The sequence below is a fragment of the Pagrus pagrus genome, assembly GCF_965226575.1.
Source record: "Pagrus pagrus genome assembly, chromosome: 12".
Lineage (NCBI taxonomy): Eukaryota > Metazoa > Chordata > Actinopteri > Spariformes > Sparidae > Pagrus > Pagrus pagrus.
This window is the reverse complement of record NC_140196.1, coordinates 1,053,707-1,080,675: the sequence shown is the minus strand read 5'-3', so window position 1 is coordinate 1,080,675 and position 26,969 is coordinate 1,053,707. Positions and strand designations below refer to the sequence as shown.

The 26,969-nt window shown below is 33.8% G+C and overlaps 1 protein-coding gene across 4 annotated transcripts in view; it reads left to right on the top strand.

The window, feature by feature from the left end:
* The window catches only part of LOC311266536 (M1-specific T cell receptor alpha chain-like), a 45,645-nt gene extending 19,000 nt beyond the window's left edge, over positions 1-26,645 (top strand). For 2 of the 4 annotated variants that reach the window (XM_084368953.1, XM_084368951.1), the window contains exons 2-5: positions 23,923-24,126; positions 24,484-24,525; positions 24,616-24,723; positions 26,273-26,645. In XM_084368953.1, coding sequence (XP_084225079.1) covers positions 23,923-24,126; positions 24,484-24,525; positions 24,616-24,723; positions 26,273-26,274 — 356 coding nt within the window. In that variant the 3' untranslated portion in view covers positions 26,275-26,645. Of the gene's footprint in view, positions 1-1,313; positions 1,362-20,150; positions 20,486-23,922; positions 24,127-24,483; positions 24,526-24,615; positions 24,724-26,272 lie in introns of those variants that run through there. The other 2 variants (XM_084368952.1, XM_084368950.1) reach the window with 2 other exon arrangements.
* Positions 26,646-26,969: the final 324 nt, after the last annotated feature.

Here is a 26,969-nt window from a genome sequence, read left to right as displayed (position 1 = left end):
AAAACAAAATAAAAAGAGATTTTCTAATTCATAAAAACAATTTACAGGCACATTTATTTGACGTTAGCAGACGTTTAATTGGATTTTTCTAAGTTTGCCTGCTGATTCAGTTCAGTGTCTGTCATTTAAATGAAACCTGCACTGGTTCAGTCTCAGTCTGTCGTGTTTGAGGGTTTTTATCAGGCTGACAAACACTGTGTGACTGTGGGGAATAAGGTGCTGTTCGGCCGAGGAATCAGGCTGAACCTTCAGTCACGTAAGTTCATGTAAAGTCTGAAAATGAGCTGAAACTTTACTGAATGTACTTTGGATATTCAGGGTGGATTTCGCAAGAGCTCAATAGTCTGCAGGTCATACTTTATCTCCAATCACTGACTGACTTCAATTCCTTACCCTTAGCTCCACTCTTTCTTTGAGGTTTTGGAGATACTGTTTTCAAATTTGTTGACATGAAGAGTAAAGAATTTCCAGTTATTTCCCCAGTATGTCCAACAAGATGCAGCGCAAACAAAATTTGAACCAAAATTATCAACTGAACCAAAAAATGAAGCTCACATAACATAAACTCATCATGTGTTTTCACTCTATAGTTGAGTTAGATTTAGCTGAAGTGTGCTGTTTGCTGAGGTTTGTGTGCTGACGTCTCAAACTGTGTGAATGGAAACAAGATTTTCTTTGGAAGCGGCACCAAACTTCATGTTTATGTCAGTAAGTAAATTTCTTTCAATGCTTTGGTGACAATCTGATTGCGAAATTGTTAAAAGCTCCAAATTAAAGTTGACAAGCTCGGTTTCAAATTATTGTTACATAGATTTTCATCAACATATAGAGACTTGATACTGAAGCAACATATTACTTTAACGTTTGATTTTCAAACAACAGACTAACATAAATGGAAAGCTAAATATAAAATAATGTTTGGAAGTTTAACCTTAAAAATCAAAATTAAAAAAATAATATTTTTTGGTCAGTTAAAGAAAATTTCAAATAACTAATTTCTCAGGATTTCTGCAGAAAGGGACAAACTGAAATCTAGTTTTTATTTTGCTTAGTTCCCAAAAAAGTTGATGTTCTATTATTTTTACAGGCATGTAATAATGAATGCAATATTTGTCTACAACTTTCATTGTAGACAATTACAAATACATTTTAGAAGATAGTAATGGGTAAATCAACTGCAGAAAATGTGAAACGTGAACTGAAAACAAAAGTAGTTTTTCAATTCTAGCACCTTGTTAAAATAAAAACTTATTTAGGACTATGATCGAGCTCTGAGGGTTATTATCCTGGCAGTTCGTACTGTGGGACAAATGCTCAGAGAATGACGTTTGGAGCTGGAATCAAACTGACTGTGGAGACACGTGAGTCAACTCATCTAAACTATCTAAAATCAATCCCACATAATGTAGATCTGCTCTATTCCAGAACTGAACATGACTTTTTATTGATTTAACTGAGCTTTCAGTTACAAACTAATCCTTGAATCCTGACTTAAAAACTTGCTTGTAGAGTGGTTATAAAACTGAAATAACACATGGAGTTCATTTCAAATACACAAAATTATTCACACACTCATCATTGTCCAAAACAACTTTTTCCTCACCGCCTATAGACACATGCAGCCACCCGTATCTGTAAAGACAATACAGTTTGCAGAAGTTGTGATAAATCCATCACTGTTTCTTCAAACATCAGTTCTGCTCATGCAGACGAGGAGCAAATCTTTCAATCTTTAAATAAAGCTAATACATCTTCTCTTTTTGTTGTGAGAGAAACATGTTTAATGTTTTTACCTCTTTCTACAGGTGTGGTGGTAAATTAAATGAACTAACTACAAATCAACAAAATGAATGAAACCAACTAATGAACAGTAACTTTAACTTTTATGAGTTAAACTTATCCTGTTAACATACAAGACTTACACTGATTTACCACACACTGACTTATGTACTTTTTCAAATGTAGGAGAAAAAGTAATCCATCTTAATCACAGGGCTTAGACTAAAACCACAGCTATATTCATGATGAACAGATTTTTTAAACACACAGGTAAGTTCACGCTGACATCCGTTAATTTCCTTTTAGGAATAAGAGTAATAAGAAATAAGAATAAGTTTCTTGAGTTCACTGTGAGCTGTGTCACTGTTGAGGTGAAGCAGAGTTTATGTCAAAGAGTTTTGTGTTGTGTGAACACTGGAACTTACACGCTCATCTTTGGGTCGGGGATCAAACTGAACATTGAAGCCAGTAAGTCCAGTCAGTCTTGTTTTATTTCAAAAATCAGTCATTCAGTTATTTACAGCCAATGTAGGTATATTAATGCTGCTGAGTAAAAACCTCAGATTTTGGTCATTTGTCTGTTCAAATAAGTTCAATCAACAATAAGTACAGAGGTCACACTGATGAGAATAACCACAACGTCTGCGAACAAATCTAGTTTTTAGATTAATTTCGCTATTTGGTTTTCATCTGTTATACATTTTCTGATAAAGACAAAACATTGTTCTTAAAAGTTTCACATATTTGGTTTTCCTTGATGGAAATATTCCAGATTTCTTGTGTTGATTTAAAAAAAATATTTTGCCCCATATTAAAATTGAAGAATTATAGACCATCAAGCCAAATACAAGTTTGCTGTGACTGTTTTAGCTATCTTTCATCTTTAATCTTTAATCAGTGTATGTTCAGAAGGATGTAGGTCATGTAGTTATTGTTCAGATCACATCCACTGTGTGACAGTTACTGGAAACTACAAAATAGTTTTTGGAGAAGGAACCAAACTAACTGTACAAAGCAGTGAGTATTAAGAATAACATTTTTAATGATTCTCCCTTCTACCAGATCTGCTGTTCCATTAAGTTATTGAACATGTTTTGCTGCCTAAAAATGTAAATATCAGTTAAAATCAGTTCCCTAATATTTGAGCATAATGTTTTTATTGATAGTTATTTAAATCATTGAGTGTGGCACTAAAAATGTATCCTTCATACATTCAACTAACTTTCAGAAATCTAGGATTAGGGTATCTTCAAAAAAGGTCAACGCCTGGCTAAAAGAGCATGATTTGAGCTGGGTGAGTATTTTTATTGTTATGTAACAGGAATGTAAGTGGCTGAAATTGTCTTATACCATGAGGGAGCATGCCATCATTCAACTCATCTAACAATTAAGAAAAAAAAAATTCAATGTTACTTGACAGCAATGATATATGATAGTTTGGATTCCATGACTAATTGGCTTCAAACTCAGGTTGCTTGTTCCAGCATTGATTGGTTTTACATTAGGATATCTTTTATTCTAATAAAAACTTTTAAATTTCTAAAGATGCCAAATATGTTTTATTTGGGAAAAAAATTCTAAAAGTAATACAAAAGATATCTGCAATATTTTGATTTCAAGGAATGGCTTTTTTTTCTCTCTCTCTTTTTTTTTTTTTTACAGGAAAACCAAATATTTGAAACATTACACAATAATGAATAAACAAATTGCAAATTTAATCCCAAAACTGAAACTATTTGCAGACGATGTGATCATTTCGATCAGTGTAACCTCATTAGTTATTGTTGAGGACAGAAACACTGTGAGACTGGGACAGGAAACAGAAAAATATTGTTTGGTGAAGGAATACAGTTGACTGTTGACTCAAGTGAGTATAACTTAACTTTTAATGTATCTCTGCCGTATTTAGATGTCAAACAGTGTAGATAGAAGACACTCTACATCCTTATCTGCCAAAACCAGAAAACGCTTCCAATATTTGAATTCCATGTAGGCCTGCACTGAATTGTTAAACCCCCAAACATTCAGTCTCCATGATGATAAATCAGTCACTGTTGACAAATGATTTAACTTGCTCTTTGCTTTGGAAATACTTCAGTTTATTTTTGATGCATGCATGACAGCCTGGTCCTTGAGAAAATAGTGTATCCACTAACATTTGGCAATGAATTAAAGAAAAGTAAAATAAGTTTCACTTAGTATTTCTAAAACATGTTAAGTTAAAAAAAAAAAATCCTTAATTGATTCTGAATCACTTCTCAAACACGTATCTGCACTTAATATTCAATCTGGAGTATTTTTAAAAAATAAATCACCTATAATTTGTTGACTAACTCCTGTGTCTGACTGAGGAAATAGTTGATGTAGTTATTGTTCAGATCAGAGTGACTGTGTGACTTCATCTGGAAACTGGAAAATCTTTTTTGGAAAAGGAATCAAGCTAACTATTGAGAGCAGTGAGTATTCAAATACAAATGTAGTCAAGAAAGACAAAGATACATTGACTTTTATTTCATGTATGTAATCCTGTTTGCCGCGAGTTAACATGGATGAAAATCTTGTCAGTAGTAAGTTTGTAACAAATCATTAAAAAAAAAACTCTAAAGACCAACCACATTATACAAAGAAATCAATTATTAAAAGTTTATTTTATAATTGTTTTGTAGAAAACGTCTATAATTTGCAGATGTTGTGATTCTGTTTCTTGGATTCAGACATTGATAAAAGAACAGACTTTTGTTGTTAGTATCACTGATCAATAATCAGTTATCGAGAAAGGCACGTTTTGATGTTTTTGTTTTATAGACAAAGATTTAAAGGCCGTTAAGTCAATAACTTTTCTAATTGGTCAAAGTGAAACCCCTCTGTTTAGTATTTTATTCTGCAGGTCATCAAGTATTTACTGATGTTGATCTTTAAATACAATCCATCCAAGTCATGGTTGGTCTTGATAACAATTTATAACAAATGAAGCTGGACATGGTGACACAGCAGCTGCTTGCTAACTGTTGGTGTGTTTATGTCGCAGTGTTTGTTAGAGTGTGACTAACTCTTTGGATAAACTCATCTTTGGTTCAGGAACAAAACTGACTGTTGGCTCAAGTAAGTTACAGTATCTGATTTTTTCCTGTACAAACTAAACCTGAATTAAAAATGCTAATTTATACATTTTGCTGCTGAAATATAAATTAGAACCTTGTCTATATATAACACACACGTGATCTGATTAGGAGTGTCATGATGTACTGGTATTGCAATCGTAATATTTAAAAATGAAATATCGATATAGCGTAAATAATACATCACCTCTTAATTCATTTAAATTTCTTTCTGTTCTCGCTTTGTCAAAATAAATGGCAGGAATGCCATCTATTATTTTTTTTTACGCTTTTTTTACGCTGGTTACCACCCACCGTAAAACAGAAAAATTTAATTTAATTGTGATTTAATTGTTCTTTTTGTATGTTTTTGTACAGTTATAGTCACAGACTCTTTAAACCTCTCTACAATCGTAGTTTGAGTGTAATTCATCTGACAAAAAGGAAACAAAAAGATTAAAAGGCTAATTTTGTTTTGAAACAAATACAAAATCTTAATGGACTTAAATGAGACAGTTTTACTCAAAGTTGTGCCAGAACATTTTTTTTTTACTCAACAACTTTAGGTTTCCTTGTTCTATGAAACTTAATAAATTGTTCATGTAGTACAAGTATATATATAAGTATATAGTACAAGTTTGTAACCCTTTTTACCTCTAATTTGACTGCGATGATTATTTATTGATTTTGTGCGGACTTGCTGTATTAGTTGTTGTTGATGAAGCAGATTTAAGCAGTTTCAGTCCATGTGGTTATTGTTGAGCTAAGATCCACTGTGTGACTTCTGGATCTGGAAACTTCAAACTGATGTTTGGAGAAGGAATCAAACTAACTATAGAAACCAGTGAGTATCATCAATTCATATATCAATATGCATTTTATTTATTTATACCAAGATATGATTTAGTATTGACACAACTCAAAGTAACGCAAATTTATGGCTGTAAATATGAAAAATGACAAGTTCTGATATTATATTCTTACAAATGTGAAAAAAACTGATGCGCTGCCTTATTACACATTCTGGCTCTGAGCCTGCCTCATGCAAAATATGTTTACTGCCATTACATCTTGTTTATTAATCAACTCAGTTAGTCATTAGTAACTGGTGTAATTAGTGTCGATTGAAGCAGCAGCAGTCATGTAGTTATTGTTCATATCAGTTCCACTGTGTGACTACTGGAGGAAACTGGAAGCTCATTTTTGGAGAAGGAATCAAACTAACTGTAGAAACTAGTGAGTATCAAGAATATGCATCATCATTAGATAAAATTAACATGTTGTTAGCTGTTCATGCGTCAGTATTAGTAGTTAGGTACTTCTGAAGAGTTGAAATAAAATCAGCAATAGCTAAAAAAATATCATGGCCGCACAATTTCATGATATATGTTGATGATACAATAATTGTCCACGACACGTTGTGTAACTTTTTAAGGTGATCAGATGACGATTATAGCGGTTATGTACTTTGGCATCTATAATCAATTTTTGAGAACATCATGGTTGAGGGCTTGATATTCAGTCGTGACCTTTTTTTAATCAATTGCTCTCCAAACTAATTTTTGAGATTAGTCTATTCATCCACTGGCACATATAAACCCCTACGGAACAGCCAATTATGTCTAAAATCAATGTCTGTTTTGTGGCAAATCAGTTATTGGTCTGAGCAGAAACATTGTGTGACTGGTTCTGGGGCTGCAGCCTGGAAAATATTTTTTGGGGAAGGAGTCCAACTAACTGTAGTGGCCAGTGAGTATTGTCATAATTTCACGCTTTTAGTCGCATATTTATTTATTAATCACATTTAAGGTAAAGATCACATTTTTTGACAGAATGCAAAATATTAATTAACTTAAGCAGCTCAACAAACACAAAGCTCAGTGAACATACTTCTGTTACCTGTTGGTATCAGAATTAGAATAATATCACAATAAAATAAGACTCTTTTTGATAAACATAAATCTGACATTCGTAATTGGAAGAATTGAAAACAATGGAAGTCCGAACCCAAACTGAAATCTAAACCAGACAGGGCAGACACATGCTGTATGTATATAACAGAAAATATTCAATCAATTACTGAATGTGAACTTACTAACCACTATAACTTCTCCACCTTGTGTAATGGCTTTTTCATTGACTTCAGAGGGCATATGTGATTAACAATTTAAAAAAGTGTGTTAATCATTTGTGAGGAAAGAGCAGACCTTAGAATAAAAAAATGTACACATCTCTGTGTAGCACTTTCCTTATACTTGTTATTTTTATGTTTTATCCCCATTCAAGTTATTTAGACTCAGTTTACTCAGTTCTTTGAGTTCACTTAAATAAACCTACTGGTCCCTCTGGGTTTCTGTTGCCGGATTTCTCAGAGTGTGACTGGCTCTGGAGTTACTAAACTCATCTTTGGCTCTGGTATTAAACTGACAGTTGGCTCCAGTAAGTACAAATATCTCCTTTTTTAATTTGCAGTCTAAATTAGTCAAATGTCCACTGCAGGGTAAAACTACACATTTAAAACAAACAAGATAAATCACAGGAGGCAGTACAGAAACCATTTATTAATGTCAGAAAAAGTTTTACTACTTAATACCATTAATTTACCATTTAAACAAATAAAGCTTGGAGAAGGAATTAAACTGACTGTGGTGAACTGTGAGTATAAAACGTCATCTATATTTTAATGTACAAAAGGCATTAATCTGTGTTGTTGTAATTTCATATTTATTTATGGTATTGACACAATGCAAAGTAAACCATGTATGGCTATTATTATCATGACAGCTAAATATCATTACAGTTCACTTCTATTTTCTTCATATAGCTCAAAATTACACATCACAAATGTCCTTTAAATGGCTTTATATCGATTTAAACATATTATCAATGATAAAATGGTTAAAATAAGATGTGAGCACAGTTCTTCATATGTAAATGTTTTAGTTGTATGATTACATGTATTACATCATGTAAATGTATCTAGGTTTTCAGGGTTATTCAGAATTCATATAAATAATACAAACAATAATACACAGTAACTTCAGTCGTACATGTCTGGGTTTATGTGGCTGTATTTCCCAGAGTGTGACATACTCTGGAGCATCTAAAGTCATCTTTGGATCCGGCATTAAACTGACAGTTGGCTCCAGTAAGTACAAATAAATATAAATATAAACATATTATGTCTTATTTAATATTAATAACAACTGTATATCTGGAGTTGCATCGACATACAGCTAAAATGAGCCAGTTTTATGTCATTTCCCAAAAATTGGTGAGACTACTGGGACAGGAGCAATATGGTATAAAGACACACACACTCTTTTGTGATCATTTGGAGTTTTAAAGCAACACTTTTTAAAAGCCATTTCTCAGTATTTGTTATTAGTTTGATTATATAATAGAACATGTAGTTATTGTTCAGATCAGATCCACTGTGTGACTACTGGAGGAAACAGGAGGCTGATTTTTGGAAAAGGGACCAAACTAAAAGTAGAAAGCAGTGAGTATTAAAGAATAATAATTTCCAAGCGTTATTAACACATCTGTTATGATGTTCATTTTTGCCATTGCTTAAAAAGCTTTATTCATAATTAATGTGATTATGGAAAAAATCACGGTACCTTAACAGTCTGCTGTCTCAAAAGAATTCAGATTATTTCAAATCAGATTGATACATTTATTTAACCTGAAAAAACCCTGTATCCATACTGTTATCAATAGTCAGTAAAAGTATCACAGTTTGGAGACAATGTGATTATATTTGTTACCGTTAGGTTCTTTAAGCTGCAGGGTTTTTTGTTGACAAAATGAACACTGTGTGACTGGAACAGCAAACTGGAAAATATTTTTTTGAAATGGCATCAAACTGGTTGGGGAGACAGTAAGTTTTATTTATTGTTGTTGCAAACGATCTCCAGTTTATGGATCCAAAATGTAAATGAATATAATGTAAATGAATATTCAACCCATGACAGCACAAATATCTGCTTTAGCCTGTCCTTTCCCCAATAACATTAACCCCCTGCATTATTAGTCTTCTGTTTGTTTTGATTGTGCAGCGAATTAAAAGTTAAACTTAATGTACACACAAAGATCCACTACAGTAACAAATATTGTGCCATGCACTAAATATTCTTAAACATATTATTACTGTGCATGCTGAACAATTTAGCTGTAATGACACCTTACTTTATTCACTCTGAAACATCAGTAAAGAACAGAGTAAAGTACATGTCAGCAGGACACACTGATTTCACATTTTAACTAGAGTCACACAGCATTAAAAATTAGTATGATACATTTTTAAACAGTGGATGTTTTATTATTTGTAATGAGAGAACTTGTTTTGCAATATTCCTTCAATACTTCTCACAGACTCGCTCTGAGTGACTTTCTAACGACACACAAAATAATAGTAGATGTAAAATACAGTATTTATGCTGCTTTACTGTTGGTTTGATGGCCCGTTTTTGTTTGATGCCACAGAATGTCTGCTCATCAGAGACTTGAGATTAATGTCATTGGATTTCTCACTGTGTGAATAATTATGGCCAGAAGATCATCTTTGGTTCTGGCACAAAACTGAAAGTTGAATCGAGTAAGTTACTTCATTCATTTATAATGAATTTTATTTGATCGAACTGTCTGAATTAGGCATTTTTTGGCTATCCTACATAATTACCTTACATACTTTAAAGAAATCTCTAGACACAGCTTTAGTGTGTGTGTTAGACAGAAAGCGAACATGTACACTCTATTCCATCCTTGTAATTGGTCCATTTGAAACTTTTGTGTATTTTTTTGTACACACATTTATTGCGGCACTTTAGATGTTTTGTGTGATGTAGCTGTTCTCGTCGTGAAATTAATTTCCCTGTAAGCCACGTAAGGATCATTAGGGCTATATTATTTGCCAAATACTATTACCTGGATTACTTGCATATCACCTTCTTTAAAATTTGAATCTAGTAGTTTCGCGAAGAAGTACTTAATGTCATTGGTCTTTGGGTTTATGCACTTTGGTTCCTCATTGTGTGACTTCTTTTGGAAATACAAAGCTCATCTTTGGTTCTGGCACACAACTGAGAGTTGAATCAAGTAAGTTATTTAATGATTTGCAACAAATACAAACTGTAAACTGAATGTTTTCGCTTTGATTCACACTGCCAACAGCTTGAACATTTCAGTACATGCTAAAATCACATTCCTTTACATTAATTTGAGACAAATATCTTAAGATGAGCAGAGTTAATTTAAAGCCACATAAGAATTATTAGGGATATATTTTCCCCTCTTCCTTATATATAAATAGCATTGTGATGGGGAAATGCATGGTCCATTTCATGATCCTCAGGGTTTATGTAGTTGTGTTTTGTATTGTGTGACTGGCTACTCCAATTCAAAGCTAATCTTTGGCTCTGGGACAAAACTGGAAATTGAATCAAGTAAGTAACTCTGTTCATTTGTAAGAACGAATGTTCGATCTAATCTTACACATTTTCAGCTGGTTTTACAGTTGTTGAAATATCCCCCAATAGATTCATCTTCAGTTCAAACATACACAGAGCTTTGTAAAAAAAATCCTTTCACTGCTGTAATTGTTGTAATTTAGAAATATTTTATTTTATTTTATAATTTTGTTTCAAATAATTCAGTCATATGCAGTCAATCTACTCAAATCCAATAACTTTTAAGGGATCCTAAAAAGAATCGATCATTATTTAGTAAAAAGAGAATCTGCATGAGGCAACAGTCATTATTGTTTAGAGTAGATCCACTGTGTGACTGCTTCTTCAGGATTTGGGAGGCTGAGTTTTGGAAAAGGGACCAAACTAAAAGTAGAGAGCAGTGAGTATCAACTATTTAAATAATTAAAAGGAAAATGACTGATGAGTCTGAAATGCAAATAGTTGCATTATAGTATCATGTCTATTGATATATTTTGATATTGATAAAATTGCTCATCACAAAGATGTCTGACATCTGAGGCTGCTCAAACCATTTCAAAACTCTCTATTTTAAAAATTAATCTTCATAGACTCAAATCAATCCAGTTTGATTTGGTTTACTGTGACTTATGAGAAAATAGTCAGCCTCTATTAAAAAAAGTTGTGAATCTAAGTTAATACTAATGAGTAAGATTTTAATGTATAATAATAATATATGATGTATTCAGATCTTAGTGTTGACTCTAAATGTTTAGGCTGTTTATGATTTAAAGCTTCATGAGGAAACAGTTTGTAGTTATTGATCAGGTCAGATCCACTGTGTGACTGCCTCAGGATCAAGCTGGAGACTGATTTTTGGAAAAGGAACCAAACTGACTGTAGAACTTAGTAAGTAGAATTAAAAGTTCTTACAAGCTATCACATGGTTTCTCCTGAGTTCAGACAAGTTTAAGATAAAGACCTGTTATCACTGGAAACAAATGAAACAGTGACTAACAGTTATCAGCCATCTTTAAGTTTAAAAAAATTCAACATGTTCAAAAATATCTGCCACCAAAGTTAATAATGTTGCAATAAATGCAATTAATATATTTTGACGAAGAATTTTGATGGTGTTTTCACTAACAAACCAAACCTTCAGCTAGAAGAGTTCAAAAGTTAAACTGTTTGTAGACGATGTGATTGAATTTGTTTCTGTGAGGGTTTCACAATAGTTGTTGTTAAAGACTGTAACGATGTGGGACTGCAAACTGGAAATTCATCTTTGGCAAAGGAATCATGCTGACTGTTGAGTCCAGTAAGTGCTGCTAGTTTATTAGTAAACCGTGTTATATTTAACATGTTCTTACTTAATCAGGTTAGGCTTTTTACAGAGTTAAAAACAAAATGGAGAAAAACATAAAAGCTAACAAAAAATTATTCATCTTATCCAACATCCATGATGTCAATAACGTGGTAAATAAGCCCATCTGTGATCAAAGGAGATTTTCATACAGACTCATATGAGTACACATTTTTAATTTTTAATCACTTCAGTACAATCCATTCATTCCAAACTCAAAATAATTCAGAATGTTTTATTTCAGATTAATAGATTTGTTTAACCTAATTAACCCTGTATCCATACAGTTGTCAACAGTCTGTCAGTAAAAGTGCAGCTGTTATCAGAAATTGTTTTCAGACTAAGTGACTTGTGATTTATGTCACTGGATTACTTACTGTGTGAATGATAATAGGCAGAAGATCATCTTTGGTTCTGGCACAAAACTGAAAGTTGAATCGAGTAAGTTACTTCATTCATTTATATGGATTTTTTAAATCTCATCTTTCATTCTGAACTGACGTTTTTCAGCTGTTCTATACCTTCAACTTAAATGCTCCAAGAAATCTCTAAATGCACATTTAATGTAGACGTAAACAGAGCGTTAAGAACTTCAGATTTGCTTCCTAACTATTGAAATAACTGAATATATGATAACAATATCGAACTAACCTTTACAGTATTGAAGTAAACATTAATGACTGCTTGTTTCCTCAAATACATATTACCCAATTACACAACCTACAACCTGTAATGCACAGTGAATATTTAAATGTAACTTAAAGCTTGACAATATTACCTGCAACACACAAAACCAGCAGTTCAAAGACAAATCCAGTTAAAAATGAATCACATTATTTTTGATCGCTGAGCCTGAATTACACTCATCAATATATTCATTTTCAAAAACCCAAGCAATACCTGATATACGATTCATCACAGTATTTATATGACTGACAAATGTTAAATAATTACAGAAGAGGATTTGTTTATCTAGTAATGAGAGAACATGCAGTTGCTCTACAAAAAGCCAGAACACAGTGAGCTGATTAACTTGTTCTAGAAAACTAATGCAGTAAAATACAAAACCACAGTACGTTACACAGTTTGTGCAAAACAGCACATTTAACTTGTTCTTGCTTTAAAAAGCATAAATTTGCTGAACTTCATCATCATTACTGAGCTGTCTTATTTCAGTGATGTCAGTATTTAATGTATCAGAGTGTCTGAGTGTGTGACTGACTCTGGCCTTTACAAACTCATCTTTGGTGCTGGAACAAAACTGATTGTTGCCTCAAGTAAGTCAATATCCATGTTTAACTGAAGGCACTATTTAATAATCATTTATATATCAAACTGTGGAACATATTTCTATTTGCCCATTAATGCTCATAACAATGAATATCTGAAATGTTTTATCTTAGAATTTCACAATACTTAAAATGTTACACAAGTTGTTGTCTAGCTTTAAAATATTTTCAGTTCCACCCTAATGATTTATTTATCTATGGCGGTTTCTTAATCATGCTTTAAGAAAGGTGCCAGTGGTTTTTGTTGAGTCTGTTTCCAGTGTGTGAATGCCGGAGTGAAGCTCCTCTTCAGCACTGGAACAACTCTACGCATAGAAACAAGTAAGGAAAAATAGTTTTTACTTGAAGTACAGACAGATAAACTTACAATAGATGAACTTTTTGTTTTCTTGTGAAAATTAGACCCTGAATCTCTAAGGGCTCAATAGAAGAGAGAGTCAGTGGATCTTATTAATATTTCAAACTTCAAAATCAAAAGGAAAGTTATCTGAGACACTCTCCACTCTTTTTCAAACACTTTACATTTTTGTCATATTCTCATTTCTCATAACAATAAACTTTATTTCCACATTGAAAAATCTGCTGACACTGATGGAAACAAAAAAAGGGATTTATTGTTGATAGCAGTGCTGCTGTAGCGCTTCTCATGAATTATAGCTGAGCTGAGATCAGTGTCGGTGTTTGTGTGGTTGTTTCTGTCACGGTGTGACTGGCTCCGGCTCTGTTAATAAGATCTTCTTTGGTTCTGGCACCAAACTGACTGTCGAGTCCAGTAAGTTTTTAATTCATACTATCATCAACAGATTGATTATTGATCTACTGTCTAATTCTAACTCACAATACAGAATTTTGTCACAGTCTCATTCTGAAGATTTTTGTCAGTTCCATGTACGCTAAGAACAGAAACGTGCTAATTTACCCCCCGAATGTCCAAAATTGAGATCTAGATTAGATTAGATTCAAACTCAGTGAGAGTTTTCCTGAGGACTGTGAGACCAGTTATCCAAATAACATGATAGCTTCAACTGCACTGAATACAAATAACTCTTTTTGTCTTCTAATAGTTTGATATTGACCATTATTACATGTTTATGATTACAAGACACAAGTCTTGAACACGTTGATGTCGATATTGTTATCGATGTCATAAATAATGACATACTTGCTTGGAATTAGGTGAAAGGAGAAGATGATATAAATGTAGCGTCAAAAACTGGCACACACAAAATATTCCACATTATTTTGTGTTATGGATTTTATACCAGGTGTAATCTGGTTCATTTCTTTAAAAAAATCTTCACTATCGGCAGTAAATTCACGTTTTAATCAACTGTGAGCTTTAAAATCAGCTGAGGTCAGTTTTTGTTCATCCTGTTGTTGCTGTGTGAATCTCGGGGGAACAAAACTTCTCTTTGGCAGCGGGACGACCCTGTCTGTACAAAACAGTAAGAACATCTCTTCTTAAAAAATTCTATGGAGAGTAATCAAATTACTTCACTTCATAGTTTATCACTTAATTTTGTTGCTGTAAATGTTTTGTCTCGAGAATGAAATGAGACGTTAAAATCTACCTGAGATTATTTAAAGTTTGGATTAAACATACATCTCTCGATTAACAGTTCAACAACATAAATACTTTTCATATCTGATCATTAAGGTCACTGAAAAACTGCTTCAAGACGCTATGAAGGTTAACGTTAGAGTTTTTGGTTTGTGGTCGAGTGCTGTGTGACTGAGTCTGGACTCAGAAAACTCTCCTTTGGAAGAGGAACCAGATTAATTATTGAAACCAGTGAGTCAAATCTTTAATTTTTATTTACAAAATGGATTCTTTCCATCTGTTTTCACTTTACTTGGATTTCATACGACAGACACAACTGTTTTCACTCTCAAACTCTCTTCATAATACTCATGTAGGCGTTGTACAATATCTGGCATGCGCTTCAATGTTTATCAGTTTATTTGACGGTTTATTGGCTCCATTTATCCGGCGTCTTTTCTCGTTTCCCTCAAAACTTGTTTTGGTTGTGTACGATCAGAATTCGCAGTAGATCAGATTGATCCAGGACACACTGCTGTTTTAAAATACTGTGGGCTGGGTCATTGCTCAGTGTCTGAAAAAAAATGTTGCATTTCATAATAATCGCATTTGACTGAAACCACGTTACTGTGATCTGAAAAGCTATCCAGACATAACAGATTTCACATTTAATGTGTGTTGTGATGAGTTTCTCATGAATTTCTATTTTGGGAAAATAAAATTCAAACATGAATCAAACAAACGACAAAGTTTTCATCCGATAGTACCTGAGAAAGACTAAAAACGTGCAAAAAGAAAATTTAAGTAAACACTGAAGTTGAGGTGAGTTTTTGATCAGCCTTCCTGAACTGTGTGACAACAAGCAGTTACCAAAAACTCCAGTTTGGATCAGGCATTAAACTCATCGTCCACGACAGTGAGTGAAACTGTTTATTACCACTATATTTTGAAGACAAGGAAACCAACAGTGAATAAACATATATGTACAATTTAGCTCTTTGTTCTTCTACATTGTTAAGAACAAAATATTCATTGTTGGAGGAACTTTTGTAAAGTTATTTCCTCAAAGGTCCATCAACACTAACGTGAACGTTAACTAATATACAGTGTCAATGGAGTAATAGGAAACTATTACATTTCCAAATATGAATCAGACTCAAACATAACCAAAGAAATCAAAATTTCTGTTTTTTGTTCTTTAAAAATGTCAAAATTCAAATCTATATCTGCGCTGTGGATTTGTGTTGTAACGTATGTCAGTGTGTGAATGACGGGACAGGAAGGCTGATGTTTGGACGAGGAACTGAGCTGAAAATACAAAATAGTAAGATTTTCTATTCAGCAACCAGAAAATAACCAAATCAATCACTAAGTAACATTTCCACATGCGGAAAAATGCACATTGCGTATGAATATATGTAATTTACAAACAAAAATGTAAATTTCTTCTTCTTAAAAAAACAAATCATTTGTCAAAATGCCAGCTGACATGAGATTATTTTATTTTCACTAAATTTTTGTTCACATGTGAAAATTACTAATTGCATGTAAAAAAAAAACATGTGACATTGACGTGTGATTTATGTGACATGTTTTGATATGTGACACATGAACAAGACAATCAGCTAATTAATGGAAAAACGTACTGGCAGTTTAAATAGAATAACACTGATGTTAAAACACTGCAGTAAGATTCAGTTAACCTTCGTCTCGTTAGCACACGCTCCATGTTTCTAACCTCATAACAGTTAATTAGTTATTTAATTGAAGTCTTCGTGTCTAATAAGATCCATATTAGTCAAAACTGAAAATGTGTCCAGAGAAAACAAATTGAGTCATTAACACCTTCAGAGTTTGTGAGGAGTTATTGATCAGCCTTCCTGAACTGTGTGACTGGAACTGGTCTCCAGAAACTCCAGTTTGGATCCGGAATCAAACTCATCGTCTACGACAGTGAGTAAAATATTGATAAATATAAACTCGTCTGCGGTTAAAAAGAAACCTAGTTTCCCTTTTAACTGACGGCTGAATTATTTTGTGTCTTATGTAGTTATATCACGGGAATCACTTAGTTATTCCTAAATTTGTATGGTACTATCCCGATATAAAAATAATATCGGGATAGTACCATACAAATTTAAGAATTTACGTTGGCTCCAAAGTTTTCATGAGTGCCTATATTTTGTCAATAAACTTGGATTTGTGAAAGTTTTTGAACCCTTAAGAACTTACGAGGAAGGATCTGAGTTATTGATCAGCCCTCCTGAACTGTGTGACTGATGCTGGTTATCAAAAGCTCCAGTTTGGATCAGGAATCAAACTCATCGTCACCGACAGTGAGTGAAACTGTTTCTAAAATCTGACATTTCTGAAGTAAGAGTGCGGCTTTAACATGAACCATCTGTAGCATTGTGTTGTTTAACACAACAGAGTTGTTGAGTGACCTTTTATTGTGAGCTCTCCACAGCACAGCTGAGCACTAATCACACTGTTAAATCAACCGCTTGATCTGCACAAGATCACATTTCATTGTGTTTCTATTTACCTTAATGAAGTTCAGAGGTTAACGGGGCGTTCAAGGTCTGAAGTGAAGAGATAGTGTTCCTCAGTGTATTTGCTCTGAAGTGTGACACTGTGTGAATTATGGAGCCAACAAACTGATTTTTGGATCTGGCACGACGCTGACAGTTCACAGCAGTAAGTCTCTTAATCCACCAAAGAGTCTGTTTAATGTGAATGTTAATTTGTGAATGTGATCACTGTTTTAAATCAGGGTTACAGGTCAAGTCTCATATATGAACATCAGTATTTGCTCTTAGCCTGTTTATCAACACGAAGATTTCTATTTGACACGTTAAACTTATTATAATTGTCAATTAATGCAAATCAAGGCGAAACATTTCCCCTTAATTTATTGACTAGTTACATTAAAATGGACAAATATTTAAAATATAAATATATAAATACATTTAGATATTAAATGATCATGGTTTTAACAATTGTTGTGTCATAGTTTATTACCTTATTGAGATATACTACTTGTTACATTCTAGAGTTAAAATATTAAGTGATTACCTGTCAGAGGTTTTTGAGCTGATCACATGTACAGTGTGAACGATGCCACACAGAAGCTGGTCTTTGGGGAAGGAACTAAACTCTTCGTACAATCCAGTAAGAATTAATTTATTTGTTTTCTGGCATGAGACTAAGAATTCATTTATTTTAGTAACTTTCTAAAGCAAGCTACAAAATGCTTTTTCAAATGAAATGGGAAAAAAAAGAAAAATCAAAAGGAAGTACAGCAAATGTAAATATAGTTATCACAAAGTATAAATACAAATCAACTAAAAGAGTTCAGACTTGAAGCTCATTCAGTTTGTTTTATTGTTCGGAGCCTTCAAAGACGGCGCGTACTCTTTCTGAGAAAAAACTACAATCCCGTCATTTCCAACCTTTCAACTGATCAATATCTGTAAATGTTAGAGGGCAACATGTCATATTGTGTTCTCATGAAATTATTGTCTTCTGGGAACATATGTAAAGTTCCAGCAGTTGGTAGAAGTCACTGCTGGATTTCACCAAATCTAAGAAATTACAAACAATCAACTTCGACTTTACGCATCTGACTGTGACGTGAAATCAAACTGATTTACAGACAAAACATTCATGACTACATTTCTCCATTTAATCACCAAACACAAAGTTACTGTTAAATAGTAAGTTGTCCTGCTGAGGTTCCTGTAAAACTGTCAAACACCTCGCGAGCGCTCACTGACTTTATGTTATGAGGCGTCTTGCTGTGTGAATGACGGGACTCGACGGCTGATCTTTGGACGAGGAACTGAGCTGAAAATACAGAACAGTAAGATTTTCTACTCAACAACCGAAAAATAACCAAATCAATCTATGATAAGTTGCTTATTAAGAGTTCAGTTCAAAACAAAATCATGAAATTCAACAACATCAGCTGCCCGACACATTTAAATGTAGATATTTCTTTGGTAAATACTTCTGCACTGATCAGTTATTGGCCTATAGTTCAGTTAACTGAAAAAAATGCAAGGAAAGTTTTTAATATTGGTGAGTTTTGAGTGACTAGTAACAAAATTGTAATATGCATATCCAATAATCACAACTATCACAGAACTGTCTTGGTTATGATCTGGGACGATATTTTACTGAAGCTACAAAATTAGCTAAAACGTGTTGAATGTTTTTATCAAATGTAACTTTCTCCTTTCTGTGATTGTGTAAATCCAGATAAATAAATGATAAATAACAGACAGGTAGAGTAATAAGCAGCAGGTGTTGTTGCTGCAGTTCTTGTTAAAGCTCTGGCTGATGTGTGACTCAGACTGGAGTCCAAAAGATGTTGTTTGGATCAGGGGTCCACGTCTCTGTGGAAACACGTGAGTCCTGTTTTAATTCATTAAGCAGCTCATCAGTCAGTTTAAATGGTTACAAAGAAACCATCTACAGCCTTTTTAATTTAGTTTAAGTAAGTTTTTAAAAGCTACTCTGTCTTCATCCTGAAGTGTTTTATGTCTCAAATTTATTTGGACTCCAAACACTAATTTAAATTATTAAGTCGTCCTGCTGAGGCTCAACGTGTTTGAGCTTCACCATGAAAAATAACCAAACACGAATGAATGTACAGAGAAAACACCTAAAAATTAACTGTAAAGACATATTTCCTTATTGTTGCTGCACAAGAAAAGGGTTGCTGACTTGGTTTATATACATGTTATTACTCAAGTTACAGGGACATTGCACATTAATATCCTCTCTATAAATTTTCCAGTTTAGCCATCGAGGCTGATTTTCAACTGCGTGGTGTAATAAAACTCACAGGATACGTATAAGACGCTTTGAAACGAGGCAGCAGGACTGGACATCGAGCAAAGCACATATAAAACAAGATATACACACAAGATATACATTAAAATGGGAGATGCATATGAGAAAAAAACTGACAACAATGTTTAGTTCATAATAATAACTATTAAAAACATAATAGTATAAAAAGTGATCAACTGTCACAACATCAACTCATTTATTACAATAAAATCTTTCACTGAATTTTACAAATTACTGCTGAACAATGTGCATAATCAATAACACCTGTGAGTTCAGTTCTCTGCTTATGGAGCACCAGTTCTGCTGTCGCTCCTCGTGGTCGTTGTCAGCAGGTTATTGTTGAGCTGTCGTAGACAGTGTGAATACTAACAACCGCAAACTGACGTTCGGTTCAGGAATTCAACTGAAAATTCAAACAAGTGAGTAAAAAAATGTTTATGGAAGACAAATTAAATTCAGATCACATCACCTGTTAACTGTGGACAGACATCGTGACTCTGGACGGCTGACGTTTATATGAAAAGTGATGTTATTTGAGATTTTTCCTTAATATTCACAAGTCACGACTAAACTCTGGTTCAGTTATAAAGAGTGGTTTGCAATCTTTAATCAGCAGTTACTCCTTCTGACACAACAAAATACATCAAAAGTTAAAATGTATTGAAATATTTTAATCACACACATATGGTACACACATAAATCATAAGAAATTAGGAAACATCTTTAGAGAAACATTTTAGAGGGTGCAACTCGACTAAGAGCTCATTTAACAAACATTTAACACGATGTTAGAATGTTAATGCATCGACTGATTAGTGAGCGAACCAATAAGTGAATTAATGATGACCAACATCAGTTTTCTTAAATTAACTGTAGTCGATGTTTAAAGACAAAAACGTACTGTTCACCAGTACGACCACTGGACACGACACAACCTTGAATCTGTCCGTCATTGTGACCAAACGTTGTGTTGAAGCTGTAAATGAATGATCCTGTGTTCTGCTGGAGCTGAGAGGCTGCAGAGCGTTTGGATCAGAGTGTGATGGTTTTTTGTTTTGAAGTCGATCAGTGTGTGAATGTCGGATACAAGTTAGTTTTCGGAAATGGGATCAAACTGCACGTCCAGGATCGTAAGTTGTTTATTGTCTTTAAATGATAAATGAACAGCAATAATTTGACTTCATAAAGTTATCGTCATTAAGTCATCAGCTTTTTCAAAAGTCTCAGGTGAAACTTTAAAAATGAGTAAAATCACTCTGAAAACTGTCATTTATGTAATTTTACAAACTAATTAACCAAACATTACTACTAATTAATTTGGTAACGTTTAATCACATGAACATTCACTGCGTGAGCTGCCAGTGTTTGTCGTACTGTAGCTGCTGACTGTGTGAACGCTGCTGGCTCTAAAATCGTCTTTGGAGCTGGAACCCATTTAATCGTACAAACAAGTGAGTAAAGAAAAAAGAAATATGAGCAGAATTATTAATTAAATATTAAATTAATTCATCTTAGTTCAAGTTTGGTTAATGATTAATGATTAAAACCAACATCGACCTGCAGAAAGTTCCCAGAGCGAAAAATCAGATTGAAATGTGATCATGTTGATGAACTATCAAGAGAAAACTAACTGACAAGTTTTCATTATAAAAAGTTAATTAATTCTCCAAATGAATTTTTAAAACATGTTCTAGGACTTAATACAGTTTAAAGATGTTAAATTGACACAAACAGCAACAAACACAAGTTTTTAGTAGTAATTCCTTCAAAACCCATAAAACCAACAACAGTCCAGCTAACCTGTCTGTGAAGATAACATTCAGTGAGTCGTGTTTATTCTATTTCTTTATATTCAAATATGAATCCACACGACTGTGAATGTGGTCATGAAGGAACAAATAGTTAAAAGATACTGAAGACAGTAAACAGTGAATGTGACCAGTTGGTTTTGTACACGCCGATAATAATCTTAATATAGATCCGAAGACATAAAATATGTAGTTTTGTTGAATTGAACAAACAAAGTGAGGTTCTGAAGGTTCTGCGGAGGTTTTTGAATGCGGCTGACTGACTGTGTGAATCAGAACAACTACAGGTTCATGTTTGGATCTGGAGTCAGAGTTATCGTATCGTCACGTGAGTGCGTTTTATAATATTCATGATTGTTATAAAGAATAATTATTAATATAATCATCAAGGTTTCTTTGTGTATACGTCCGTTTATTAATGAAATATTTAAAACTTTTACCGTTAGGAGGTTCTGATCAGATAATCACATTTTATTACTTTTTTATACGATGTTTAACAAAAGCAGCACACAGTTAACATGAAAGGACTGATGATGAATCGTCAACACAGAATATTCACAATACAACAAGACACAAATATGACTTATTTCCACATAAGAATAAAATATTAAAGCATTTAGTTTTCCAGAGGAAAATTTATTTGACCTAAATTTTGACTTTTAAGAATTCCTGCAGATAAAATAACACGTTTAACATCTGAATCAAGAAGCAAACATAAAATAAAGAGTAACGATGGTGAAGTGTTTCAAACATCCGCTGCCTCTCTCAGCTCTCTGGTGTTTTTGCTGTCAGATAAATGTGTGTGTGAACGACAACATCAGGACTGTGTTTGGATCCGGAGTTAAACTTATTATCAGGACACGTAAGTTTAACTGCAGCTCATATTTCATACTAAACCCTTTTGAACTAATGAACTAAGGCTGGTCAAGGTCTTTCTAACCACGTCTTACCATTCCAACGAACACTTAGGAACTGATATTACTATTACCATTAAAATAATAACATTCTCAATATCGATGTAAACAAAATGGTTAAAACCTCCTTCAGTTATCTTGAAATCCTGGCTCAATCACAGCTGCTCCTGTCAGATAAATGTGTGTGTGAACTACATCAGGATTGTGTTTCGATCCGGAGTTAAACTTGTTATCCTGATGAGTAAGTGTGAGACGTATTGTAGGTAAAACTGAACTCATAAAGATAACGACACCATGTCAAAATTCAAGATGTCTTCGTAACGGCACAACAGACAATCTGTATGTTCGACTCATTTTAAGTCAAACAGCGACGGCTGAACCAATTTAAACATTTCCTGTTAATAAAAATCTAACTGACGAGCTGTAATAATCCGATGCAACAACAATGTGTAACACAATAAATTCATATTTGGACTGTAATGAAAAAAGTGAGTTATGAAATGTTAAATTAAATCTCATCACATTTGAAATATCAGTCACATGATTGTCTGGAGGGTTTTCCTTTATTTTATTAAACATAGAAATGAAGCTTAACAGGAACGTTAGTCAACAATTGTTCACCCTTAATTGTTCTATAAAGCTGCTCCAGCTGTAAACAGACCACACTGACGGGTTTTTGTAATCACTCAGTCTGTTGTGTGAATAACAACAACAACAAAATCCTGTTTGGATCAGGAACAAAGGTCGTCATCGTGTTGAGTAAGTTATCAATAATAAATACCGAAAAATTGAAGTGTGGACGACACACAAACAGGGTTGTGGTTCTTTCGTTTGGTTGCATTTTTACTATAACTGAGTGTAATTGTCCTTTTTGTACACTTACAGACTCTCTCCACCTCCTTGCCTAATTTATTTACCAAAAAGAGACAAAACGCAGTAAACAAAGTTAAAGATTAATTTGATTACGAGCATTTTTTTTCAAATTTCTATTGATACTGTGAGAATATCGTTATTGTGGATTCTTTTGTCATTGATAATCGTGTAGTGACAGCCCGACAACAAAAATAAATGTGAAGAAATTCAGTTTGAGAGGGGAACAAAACGGATGGATGATGATGTAAAGCTGAAGTTAATCTTCCAAAAACATGTTAAAAAGGCGAATTAATAGCCTCCAAGGCCCAACAGTCTTCTTTAATTCAATCAATCCTAATCCAATATCAAATAAAACAAATTGAAATCCACTAGATCCAGATTTTTATTAGGAATCAAAGCTTACTCACTCATATAGCCACTTAAATACAACTGATGTTTTTTTATCAAGGTCCATTCAGTGAGAAATTAACCCAAATCTTGAAAGACGTCTCACAATGTTAACGAAAGTGAGAAAACATTCCTGGATCCTCACCAGAAGCTACTGGGGTTTCTCCTGGGCCGAGACTCGTCCTCCATCCAGGTCTGGTTTAATCCTGCTGACAGACAAACAGATGCACACGCAGGTGAAAACATCAGCCTGCTGAGTTTGTATTAGTATTGAGTAAAGAATGAAAAGTGCCGTCACATTAAACTCCATTAAAACAGTAGAAACGTCCTTGTGGATAAAAATGTGCACTTCAACTTAAATTTCCAGAAACAAGTTCAGGAATAATCACAGATCTTTTCCAGCAGTCGTCTGATTTCACAGCTGATGTTTTCGAGTGTGTTTCACTCACAGTGTGTCTGTGAGTGGCATCGTCTTCCTCTGCTTTGGATTTTTGTCACAATCAAACTGAGAAAACGTCTTGTGAACTGGACACACGGTCATTTTAGTGGTGTCTGACCGTTATTCTTCTTTTTGTGTGTTTTCAGGGGAAGAGTACGAGCCGGCCTACTACAAACTGGAAGGTGATGGCATCAAGGCATGCCTCGCTACTGGCTTCAGCAGACAAAATGCAACAGCCAACTATACCAGCAATGATCTTTTCAAAGAGACAGAGGCCGTCCGTATAGCAGACGACAAGGTGTTCAACCAGGTGGCTCTGTTAAGTGGCAATGGGGACGAATGTGAGAAAGGTAATAATACAGTTTAATACGTTTGACATCTGAGTAAATGATTTTAGAGACTAAAGAATCATGCTTTCAGCTGGAAAAGAAAAAAACAGAAAGTGGAAAACTAAGATAAAGGAAAAAAATTGAAAAACATTAAATGGAAAAATGAATGACTTTGGACTGATTATTGAAAAAGTCCAAAATGGAAACATTTAAATGAAGATGTTTAAATCAGAACATTTATTGTAAAATGGGGCGAAAATCGTTGAAATTCTTGTTTTCCATTTTACTTTTGAAGCTCTTCGAAATGACGGCGTATGTCACTGATCACAGAGTGATTATTGCTGTGAAAACTAAAAATATCTTGTCTTGTTCTTTCAGAGGACTCTGAGGAGGCTTCATGTGAAGACACTCTTAAACCAGGTTTGTATTAAATCTGACTGAACAGATGTTTCCGTGTTTTAAAGGTTTGTTTGTTCTTCAGTTTAATCTTTGTCATGTCGTCGTCTGCAGATCCCACAGTGAACTTCGTTACTATGACCATCCTGTGCCTCAGACTGATCTTCATCAAGACCGTCGTCTTCAACGTCCTGATGACTTTCCGACTGTGGATCAGTCAGTGTGAGTACAAAAACTCATGACTCATACAAAGAACATAAAGTCTTAGGGAAGCTTGTTTCCTCTATATTTAATCATGTTTAAGAGTCGTCCTGTTTTCTGTTTTAATAGTGTCACAGGAATGTGTCCTAAAACTAGAAAATAAGTTAGCGTCATCTTAAAGTAGATTGTTTTTTTGTCTAGATTTCTGAAATCATGTCTGTGGTTAAAAAAGAAGCTTAAAGGTGCAAAAAAAAAAAGTTCAATAAGTTTTTTGTTTATAATATTAACACAAGTATTAACAGAACGTGAAGAAATAACAGTTCTGAAATTATGTTAAAGATGTGTCATGTTGCAGAAATATCTATTGAAGTTAGCATGCTAACCAGCTAGCCTTGAGCCACTTTGTAGGATGATGTATACTGAGGGTGAACAACACCAACACTCCACTGAGCTTCGAGCTCTGGACAGTCTGCTAATACAAATGCAAACTGAGCTTGCTAGCTAACGGCTGCTACAATTAGCAGCAGTTAGCAGCTACTTCGGTCATATGCTGCTCCCTATTTGTTTGGAGTATGAATTTGACACATTTGAATTCCTACATATTGCTCCTTTTAAGAGATTTTTGTTCTACGACATAAAATACAATAAAAAAACGTTTAGCGGTTGCTAAATAGTGTCTAAATGAGACTACAGAGGTTGTCGGGGACATTAAACGTCATTGTGCATCATCATCTTGTTTATAACTAACATTAGCTTTTTACTTCTGGCCATTTCATTTACGCTTCAAAAATCATAAAGTGGTGTTCATCTGTGACGATTTTTTTGCTGAAAAAAACGTGTAAGTATCATGAATTTGAGATTATTTTCACCAATAATCCAAAATCCAAGTGAAAAATCCCATTTACTTTTTGTGGAGGGAACCAGGACGATGCTAACTTCAGTTAGCCTACAAAAATACGTACATCTTGATGAAGCAGACAGAAACATTCACATGTTATCTACGACCAAGGTGCACAGTGTGAAAATGCAGTTTTCCCTCAACATTGCTTTTTAATGTACCTTTGGGTTTTGACAGACGTAGTGGAAGCTGCATTGTTTTTCTGTTTTTTTACTTGCAAAGATCTGAAATGAGACACATTTATGTCCATTTATGAATTTAAGGGCAGCATTAGGAGTGTTGTGATGCAGGCATGTTGCTGTTTCTCTTAAAGACCACTGTGTTGCTCTCCTGTTTTATTGAGGACGTCTGTATATCATGTTTTATACATGGTATATTATCATGTTGTGACTTTGATATGGCTGCTACCTCGGCCAGGTCTGTCTTGTAAAAGATTTTGATCTCAGTGGGACTTATTGGTAACATAAAGGTGACGTAAAATAGATAAATGAAAATGTTCTGTTGTAAAACTTCTGTAATTTGATGTATAGTAATATTTTAAAAACCTGCAGACTGAAGTTGATGCTCTTTTTTCAACCACAGAGATGTAAATGTAAGAAATGTGGATGTCTGTGTATATTTAAGCTTTCTCAGGTCAGATTAATTAAATGTGTTTTCTGGTTTATCTTGCAGAAACTCGGCAGATCTTCACCAGAAACAAATCCAAGATGGTGGATACACAGAAGGACTTCGATCGAGTCGTCGCTGAGCTTCACTTCTTTTTTCATTATTGTCTCATTGTGTATAATAACATGTATAAATATCAAATCATCTGTTAGCTTTTGAATATCATCAGGACATCCTGTACATGTAATCTTTATTATGTTGGAGAAGTTAATGCTTCTGTTGCTTTTGATGAATGATCTTGACTCTTTCTGTCCTGCTGATGTAAATATCAGTTACATTTTACAGTCTGACAGACTGACAGCATCCTGCTATAAACTGCTGCGTGATATTATTATTATTCCTGTGTGTTGTTGCTACAATAAAAAACAGAGAAAACAGACCGAATGACTGTTGTGTTTATTTAAAATGTATAATTCCTGCTTTAACTCGACTTCCTCATTGTTTGGGGTCACACAGACTTCACTGCTGTATCTGTAGAAGTAAAGATATTATTAATTAAGTTGATGAGATTTGATTTGACACCTAAACTCCAGAAGCCCTAAATGGCCATGGGTCTAACATATGATTTCCTCCATTTTCCCATGATAACAACTTACATGTATTTGTTTTGTTGAAATCGTTAATTTATTATCACGGGATAACAAATGTTTAATAATGGGTGCTCCTCAATCTGACATTTTCATCTTAACTCAGTTGGTACATT